Source organism: Chenopodium quinoa, unplaced genomic scaffold, assembly GCF_001683475.1.
Source record: "Chenopodium quinoa cultivar QQ74 unplaced genomic scaffold, ASM168347v1, whole genome shotgun sequence".
Lineage (NCBI taxonomy): Eukaryota > Viridiplantae > Streptophyta > Magnoliopsida > Caryophyllales > Amaranthaceae > Chenopodium > Chenopodium quinoa.
Genome location: NW_018743014.1, coordinates 1,732,849 through 1,742,287, shown reverse-complemented (window position 1 = coordinate 1,742,287; position 9,439 = coordinate 1,732,849). Strand labels below are relative to the sequence as shown.

Genomic DNA, 9,439 nt, shown 5'->3' with positions numbered 1-9,439 from the left:
ATTAAATCAATTGTCTTTAGTGTTGATATGTAAATTTACATAGTTATATAAATATATATATATCAACTATAATAGGAAAGATCCCTCATAAAAGATTGTATCAAACAATGAGGTGAAAAAGAATACAGAGTATTCATTAATGTTATATCTCATTCATAATACATTCATTGATCCAAATTGTTTTGTATTGGCTAGTTCTAATTTGATTTCTATTGTACATATTATATGATTTCTTAATTAATGATTAATTTTACTTGACAAAAAAAAAAAAATTTAATTTTTTTTTTATTTTTTTTATTTATTTTTACAATATAAGTTACTAATATCATCACAATATGAAGTATCTAGATTGAAAATCAGAGCCACTATTGTAAAAAAAAAAAAAAAAAAAAAAAAAAGTGCCACTTGATTAAAAATAAGAGCCACTAGCTCGTAGTCCTTCTATTTCTTTTATTATTTACCACTTTTTGTCAAAAACTACCTAATAAAACCCAGATTTTGTGAGAAACTACCTAATAAAAAAAAATGTTGTAATAAACCGCCTAATAAAGGTAAAATGTTGTAATAAACTACCTAAGAAAAGGTAAAATGATGTAAAATACTACCTATACCGGATTTCCACCGTCGACCAACCTCAAAACACTCTCGAAACCACCGCTTTCATTCCCAAAACTAACACAACTTGCTTGAAATCGCCTCCACCACACCTAAACCACCTTTCAACCCCAAAACCACCACCTCTAACCCCAAAAACCACCATCCCAAAGCACTAATCTACCCTCACCAACTCGGAATATCCTCCAACCACCCTGAAAATAACCTTACCACCTTGAAAACCAACCCTCACGGTGGTTTCGGGGGTGTTTTAAGGTGGATCGACGTCGTAAAATTAAGACAACGGTGGAAATTCGGTCAAAAAATAGTATCTTACAACATTTTACCTTTTATTAGGTAGTTTCTTACAACTTTTTTTTTCTTAGGTAGTTTCTCACAAAAAGTGCTATTATTTATATTTTGACTTTACACGTTGCCAATGCATTTTGTATAAATATAAAATATATTTTCTTATGCTCAACATTCATCGTGATCACAAAACAAAGCAAGACCACATTTGAATATGTTTTACCATGTATATTAAGAATGATTAGAAAATTCCCACAAACTGTAAATGGTGCGTGTCAAGATTCTTAACAAGAAAAGCAACAAAAATAAAAAGAAAAAAGAAAAATAAAACGAATCAAAGGGAGTATTTCGTAATAAGATGTCCCATATTATAAAATAAAAATGAAACTACTAATCTGAACCATTTATTGTGTACATGTAAGTTGTTCCATATATGAGAATATGAGGGATTATAATCACCCTATATAATAATGCAAGACTCCGTGCTATACTCGATCTATATTATACTTTTAATTACTTTCACTAGATAGCATTTTTAATCGATTTTTTTTATGACTATGTATGTTAAGTTGTATTTTTGTTGGTTAATTAGAACTAATTAGAAGTAGTTTTTCAAAAAGAACTATGTATGTTAAGTTTTGTATTTTTGTTGGTTAATTAGAACTAATTAGAAGTAGTCTTTCAAAAAGAGCTAATTAGAAGTAGTAAGTATTTAATTGCTCTATTATAAGTGGATTTTGAAACAAAATTAGTGAAAAATGACTATAGTTTTATGGAATTTGCTGAACAAATTACTCCTAAGTCCTATGTATAAAAAAAAGACATAAAATACCGCTACATCTTCATTTATCAGTCTTTCAAAAATTTAATTAAAGAATAATCATATTGTATTGAAAAGCTATACTTCCTATTATATACTTTTGTTTTCATATAAAATCATGCAATCATAATGCAAAATAAGACTTTAACATGATAAATATAAAATCATGAATTAGTATAATGCATGATTTTAAGTAGTAGTAGTACTCCTAGTTGATATCAAATTGTTCACTGAGTGGGTAGAAAGTAGGTAGTTGTTAATATTTCTTAATCAACTTCCACTAAAATAAGCACCGTCATTAAATGTTTTAATTACCCAAGGTCAAGCAACTTTGAAAAAACAACATTGCCTGTTTGCCGCACACAATACCACGTATGCACTCTCAGAGTCCACTATTAAACTACTACTAATCGACTACTACTACTACCACTCCTACTACGTACTAAGTGGGGTTACTATGTCGTTTTCCAAGCCCTAATTTTCCTATAAATAGGCCATGCAACTTTACAAATTGTATTGCAATCACTCAACGAAAATAAAAGTGTAATTGAGTAAGAGAGCTAAAACCATGGGGAAGGTTATGAGAGCTTTAGGAATGTCGTTTTTAGTGTTATCACTTGTGGTGGTGTTTATCGGATTAGCTGAGGGAAGACAATTGGAGGAGAAAAATAAGTTGGATAAGGAGGGTTGTGAAGGAGGGGAAGGTGGCTTGGGTTATGGGGGAGGCATTGGGGGCGGTAAAGGAGGCGGCATTGGGGGTGGATATGGAGGTGGTGCTGGAGGAGGTCATGGAAGTGGTGGTGGCTATGGAGGAGGACATGAAGGTGGTGGTGTAGGAGGAGGCTATGGAGGTGGTGCAGGAGGGGGTGCTGGTGGTGGATATGGAGGTGGCCATGAAGGTGGTGGTGTAGGAGGTGGTTATGGAGGAGGACAAGGAGGTGGTGTAGGAGGAGGTGCTGGTGGAGGTTATGGAGGAGGACATGAAGGTGGTGGTGTCGGAAGCGGTGTTGGTGGTGGTTATGGAGGAGGCGGTAAGGGTGGAGGCATTGGAGGTGGTCATGGAGGTGGAGTTGGTGGTGGTTATGGAGGATGTTGATAAGTATATTAGGTGACTCGTACTTCGTAGCTTTGTCCGCCCGATCGGGCGGACATTGCCCGGTCTGACCGGGCGGAAGAAGAAGAGGTGCCTGGCAAATTCGTTGAAGAAGCTGCTCTCGCGCCCGACCGGGCGAGCCTTCGCCCGACCGGGCGAGCCTTCGCCCGACCGGGCGAGCCTTCGCCCGATCGGGCAGACCTTGCCCGGTCTGACCGGGCGGAAGGGGTTTTTTGGAGTACTTCGGTTGTTGGAAAAGACGTGTTCTCGCGCCCGATCGGGCGGGCCTTCGCCCGACCGGGCGATCTGGGTTTTTTCAGCGATTACGAATTTAATATTTATCATATTGTGATATTGTAACCTAAGTATATCTTAATTAGGAATCACTACTATATAAACTTCCTATTATCATTATTAGGGTAACGGAGAGAGAAACACAAGAGAGACAGAGTGAGAGCCGTTCTTGAGAAATACAAGAATCATCTTTGTAATCTTTGCAGTTTATAGTGAAATCATTCGATCTCGGTGCCCGTGGACGTAGCTATCACATCGATAGTGAACCACGTAAATTCTTGGTGTTGTTCTTATTGTTTGCATTGAATTTCTTTATTGTTTTCTTGTTTGTTTTCGACCTTTGCTTCCGCTGTCGCACAACAATTGGTATCAAGAGCTCAGGTTCAATCCTTGGAGAGTTTCTTGAAGATAACAATGGCAGGAGATTCAACAATAAGAATTGAGAAGTTTACCGGGAAAAATAGTTTCGGGCTATGGCAAATTAAGATGAAGGCTCTGTTAAAACAACAGCAGATATGGCGTCCGTTGGCTCCAAAGAGTACTACTTCGGAGTCAGGAGACGGACCGACTGACTCGCAGTTAGAAGTTATGGAAGAGAAGGCACACTCTACCATATTACTTAGTCTTGATGATCAAATCATCACGGAGGTTGCTGATCAGGAAACGGCGGCTGGATTGTGGCTGAAGCTGGAGTCATTGTATATGACTAAGTCGTTGACCAACAAATTATTACTGAAACAGCGGTTGTTTAGCCTCCGGATGCAGTCAGGTACTTCCTTACGGGAACATCTAGAAAAACTTAACTCTATTTTGCTTGATTTACGTAATTTAGATGTTAAAATTGATGATGAGGATGCTGCGTTGATTTTACTTGTATCTCTACCGTCTAGCTTTGAGAATTTTGTAGAGTCTTTTGTTGTTGGTAAGGATTCTATAACCTTAGAAGAAGTGAAGGCAGCACTTCATACTAGGGAACTCAGAATGAAAGCTACGAGTGATAATGGGGATAATGGTAGTGGGTTGTTTGTTAAGTCCGGAAAGTCTAAAAAGAATAAGGGGTTTAACAAGGGGAACAATGCTGGGTCGGGTGCTGGAAACGGCAAGGATGGATCTAGTAAAACTACTACTAAAACATGTTATTACTGTAAAGAACCGGGTCACTTTAGGAATAATTGTCCGGTGAGGAAAAACAAGTCCCAGGCTGCTGTAGTTGAAGAGAAACCGAATGAGAGCTATAATTCAGAGGAAGATTTAGCATTAGTCAGTTCTGCTAGGTCTGATGATTTATCTGATAACTGGGTTCTAGATTCGGGGTGTTCGTTCCATATGTGTCCACGTCGAGATTGGTTTGATACATATGAACCTCGCAATGGGGGTATGGTTATAGTCGGTAACAATGCTCCATGTAAGGTCACAGGTATTGGTTCCATGAGGTTGAGGACTGTTGATGGGCGGAGGTTAACTTTGACTAATGTACGGCATGTTCCTGCTTTAGGAAAGAATCTGATTTCATTGGGTACCCTGGATGACTTGGGGTACAATGGTGTGTTTTCAGATGGGGAGTTGTGTATTTTCAGAGGTTCTGAGTTGGTACTTAAGGGTATCAAAAGGAACACCCTCTATGTTTTTGAGGGTGTTACACTGCCTAGTTCTGCGGTTTGCGCATCTGTATCTCACCAGGAGATGACTAAGATTTGGCACATGAGGCTTGGTCATATGGGGGAGAAGGGGATGCAGCTATTGTCCAAGAGGGGTCTTCTATCCGGGGTCAAGGTTGCCAACCTTGAATTTTGTGAGCATTGTGTGTTTGGTAAGAAACACAGGTCAAAGTTCAGCAAGGGTGCTCACATTACTGATGCAGTGCTCGATTACATCCATTCAGATTGCTGGGGTCCATCTAGAGTTGAAGGTATGGGAGGTTACCACTATTTTGTGTCATTTGTTGACGACAAGTCCCGATACACATGGCTTAGGTTGCTTAAGTCAAAGGATGAGGCCTTCAAAGTTTTCAAGCAATGGAAAGCTTTGGTGGAAAATCGACAAGGAAGGAAGATCAAGAAGCTACGAACGGACAATGGGCTAGAGTTTTGCAAAGACGAGTTTAATCAGTTCTGTGCAGATGAGGGTATAGGTCGGCATCATACTGTCAGGAAGACACCACAGCAGAACGGTGTAGCAGAACGGGTTAATCAGACACTGCTAGAGAGAGTTCGATGCATGCTCTCTAATGCAGGGCTTGGGAGGAGGTACTGGAGTGAAGCTGTGTTAACAGCTTGTTATGTCATTAATAGGGGTCCTCATTCTGGAATTGATTCCAAAATTCCGTTTGAGATCTGGAGTGGTAAGTTGCCTAATTTTTCGAATTTGAAGATTTTTGGTTGTGTTGCTTATTATCATGTTATTGAGGGTAAGCTGGATCCACGAGCCAAGAAGGGGTGTTTTGTTGGGTACGGGGATGGTGTGAAGGGGTTTAGAATTTTTTCACCTTCGGAGGGTCGGGTCATTCTTAGTAGGGATGTTACTTTCGATGAAAACACCATGTATTCAATTAAAAATGCAGAGATTTCAGATTTGAGAAGGGAAGGAGACAATTTATTACAGACAGATGGGGTACTTGAGGTACATCAGTCTACCATTGCTGATTTACCTCGGGTACAATATATTGATGATGATGCTGATGTTCCAGTGCCGGGTACTCCTGAACCTGAGATTACTCCTACTCATTCTAACTCTGGGGATGAGGTGGAGCAATCTAATCAGGGGTCATCTAGTCAACCTGACACCATTCTTGAGATGCCTAAACGAGTTATCAAGAAGCCTGTTAGATTGATTGAAGAGATGGAGGGAAGAAATTGCTGTGTTGATGCGATGACAGGTTATGCATTGAGTGTAGCTGATGATGTAGAGTCATTTGAACCTGCCACATATAAACAAGCAATTAGTTGTAGTGAGTCTGCGCAATGGCTTGCCGCAATGGGTGAAGAGATGCAGTCTCTTTACAAGAACAGAGTGTGGGAACTGGTAAAGGTACCGGAAGGGAGGAAGCTTGTGGGTTGTAAATGGATTTACAAGAAGAAAGAAGGGTTGTCGGAAACTGAGCAAATACGTTTTAAGGCTAGGCTAGTTGCTAAGGGGTTCAGTCAGGTAGAAGGGGTTGATTTTGTTGAGATATTCTCACCTGTGGTTCGACATACTTCTATCCGTGTGTTATTGTCAATTGTAGCACATTTTGATCTTGAGCTGGAGCAGTTGGATGTTAAAACGGCTTTCCTTCATGGCGATTTGGAGGAGGAGATTCTGATGAAGCAGCCCGAAGGATTCGAAGTTCCTGGAAAGGAACACTATGCCTGCAGATTGCTAAAGTCATTGTATGGACTTAAGCAATCCCCCCCGACAGTGGTACAAAAGGTTTGATTCTTTTATGGTTTCACAAGGTTTTGACAGGAATTCATATGATTGCTGTGTGTATCATAGTAAGCTGGATAATGGTTCCATGATTTATCTTTTGTTATATGTTGATGACATGTTGGTTGCCACAAAGAATAAATCTGATATTGCTAGATTAAAGGAGATGCTTAACTCGGAGTTTGACATGAAAGACTTGGGTGCAGCTAGGAAGATTTTGGGTATGGAGATCTACAGGGATCGGGCTAGAGGTAAGCTTTTCTTGACTCAGAAAAGCTACATTGAAAAGATTTTGTCTCGTTTTGGGATGGAAAAATCGAAGCCTATAAGTACGCCAACTACTGTTAGTTGTAAGTTGTCTTTGTCTATGTCACCTCAATCAGAGGAGGAGTTGTCTTATATGTCTAGAGTTCCATATGCAAATGCGGTTGGTTGTTTGATGTATGCTATGGTCTGTACTAGGCCGGATATTGCGCATGCCGTTAGTGTTGTAAGCAGGTTTATGGCTCGACCTGGGAGGGAACACTGGCAAGGGGTGAAAAGGATTTTTCGCTACCTGAGAGGGACAGCTGATATTGGTCTTGTGTACGGGAATGATAAGGAATGCTTGGTCACTGGGTACAGTGATTCTGATTATGCAGCTGATGTGGATACCAGGAGGTCTGTGACTGGTTATGTGTTCACTTTGGGTGGTTCTGTGGTTAGTTGGAAGTCTACATTGCAGTCATCAGTTACGTTGTCAACTACTGAAGCTGAGTATATGGCTTTAACTTCTGCAGCTAAGGAGTCTATTTGGCTCAAAGGCCTAGTAGGTGAACTGGGTATTGCACAGGATTTTGCTACAGTGTATTGTGATAGTCTAAGTGCGATTTGCTTAGCTAAAGATCAAGTACACCATGATCGGACGAAGCACATTGATGTCAGGTATCATTTCTTGCGTACTGACAAGAGGATTAAGGTGAAGAAGATTGGGACTGCTGACAACCCGGCTGATTTCTTCACTAAGCCTGTTCCGTTTAGCAAGTTTAAACATTGCTTAGACTTGTTAAATATTGATTACTACGTGATGTAGTAGGCCCTGAGGGGCGAAGTTGGGGAGCTCCTGGTGTAGGTGTGTTGGCCTTAAGGTGGAGCTTGCCCGGGGCTTGTGATGCAGGTGGAGCATTATGAGTTGTTATACTTGGAGACGAGTATGTGATGGGTCTTGGTTGAAGACTTATCGGGATGTATGGCTTATGCATGAGTCTTGCATCGGGTTTGGCTTGAGATGTTTTTTCACTATGTCTTGATGGGGTCGTTTGCTGACTACGAGTTCTCGTCAAGGTGGAGATTGTTGATAAGTATATTAGGTGACTCGTACTTCGTAGCTTTGTCCGCCCGATCGGGCGGACATTGCCCGGTCTGACCGGGCGGAAGAAGAAGAGGTGCCTGGCAAATTCGTTGAAGAAGCTGCTCTCGCGCCCGACCGGGCGAGCCTTCGCCCGACCGGGCGAGCCTTCGCCCGATCGGGCAGACCTTGCCCGGTCTGACCGGGCGGAAGGGGTTTTTTGGAGTACTTCGGTTGTTGGAAAAGACGTGTTCTCGCGCCCGATCGGGCGGGCCTTCGCCCGACCGGGCGATCTGGGTTTTTTCAGCGATTACGAATTTAATATTTATCATATTGTGATATTGTAACCTAAGTATATCTTAATTAGGAATCACTACTATATAAACTTCCTATTATCATTATTAGGGTAACGGAGAGAGAAACACAAGAGAGACAGAGTGAGAGCCGTTCTTGAGAAATACAAGAATCATCTTTGTAATCTTTGCAGTTTATAGTGAAATCATTCGATCTCGGTGCCCGTGGACGTAGCTATCACATCGATAGTGAACCACGTAAATTCTTGGTGTTGTTCTTATTGTTTGCATTGAATTTCTTTATTGTTTTCTTGTTTGTTTTCGACCTTTGCTTCCGCTGTCGCACAACAGAGGAGGTGTTGGAGGTGGCCACGGAGGTGGTTTAGGTGGTGGATATGGTTCTGGAGGAGGCAAGGGTGGAGGTGTCGGAGGTGGACATGGAGGTGGAGTTGGTGGCGGTTATGGAGGAGGTGTAGGAGGTGGTCACGGAGGAGGAGTTGGTGGTGGTTATGGAGGCAAAGGAGGAGGTCTTGGAGGAGGAGTAGGAGGTGGCCATGAAGGTGGTGTTGGTGGTGGTTATGGAGGTGGAGTAGGAGGTGGCCACGGAGGCGGTGTTGGCGGTGGTTATGGAGGTGGCCATGAAGGCGGTATTGGTGGAGGCCATGGAGGTGGTGTTGGTGGTGGCTACGGAGGGGGCATTGGTGGTGGTGCCGGCGAAGGTGCTGGTGGTGGCTATGGAGGAGGTCATGGAAGTGGAATGGGAGGAGGAATTGGTGGTGGATATGGCCACGGAGGAGGTGTAGGTGGTGGCTATGGAGGTGGCCATGAAGGAGTTGGAGGTGGCTATGGAGGAGGACATGGAGGTGGCTATGGAGGTGGAGCTGGTAGTGGTGCTGGTGGAGGAGCCGGAGCTGGAGGTGGCTATGGAGGTGGTTATGGTGGAGGCCATGGAGGAGGATATGGAGGTGGTGGTGGTTATTAAGGTTGAGTTTCATGAGGTATCATTCATCATTAGATGCAATCGTCCGATTATTATTGGATCAAATAGTAGCTAGTTAAGTATTGTAAAAGTCATGCATGCACATGCTTGACTTGTTCGTAAATTTATTTACGTAAGAAAGTCCTTAGGCTAGGAAATAAAATATGATGTATCTTTTTCTATCGTAAAGATAAGTTTGCTTCTGATAAGCTGAGAAATTATGGCTAGCATCTATATCATCACTTCATAAACATACATAATGATATATCAAGCATTGTTCTCCGTTTTTTCTAAACTCGTGGGGCTGTTAGTTTGTGACAAATAA

The 9,439-nt window shown here is 41.8% G+C and overlaps 1 protein-coding gene across 1 annotated transcript; it reads left to right on the top strand.

Annotated features, from left to right (window-relative positions):
• Positions 1–2,219: 2,219 nt before the first annotated feature.
• Positions 2,220–9,439, top strand: LOC110729889 (glycine-rich cell wall structural protein-like). The gene is made up of 2 exons (XM_021909675.1): positions 2,220–2,814; positions 8,492–9,439. The coding sequence occupies exons 1-2, from the start codon at positions 2,292–2,294 to the stop codon at positions 9,115–9,117; spliced, it is 1,149 nt and encodes a 382-aa protein (XP_021765367.1). The 5' UTR covers positions 2,220–2,291; the 3' UTR covers positions 9,118–9,439.

What these genes read in the sequence shown, in the direction of transcription:
- LOC110729889 (XM_021909675.1), top strand. Translation starts at nt 2,292, where the DNA reads ATGGGGAAGGTTATGAGAGCTTTAGGAATGTCGTTTTTAGTGTTATCA. An exon ending in TGGTGGTGGTTATGGAGGAT is followed by an intron (nt 2,815 to 8,491) that starts GTTGATAAGTAT and finishes ACAACAGAGGAG; the next exon opens with GTGTTGGAGGTGGCCACGGA.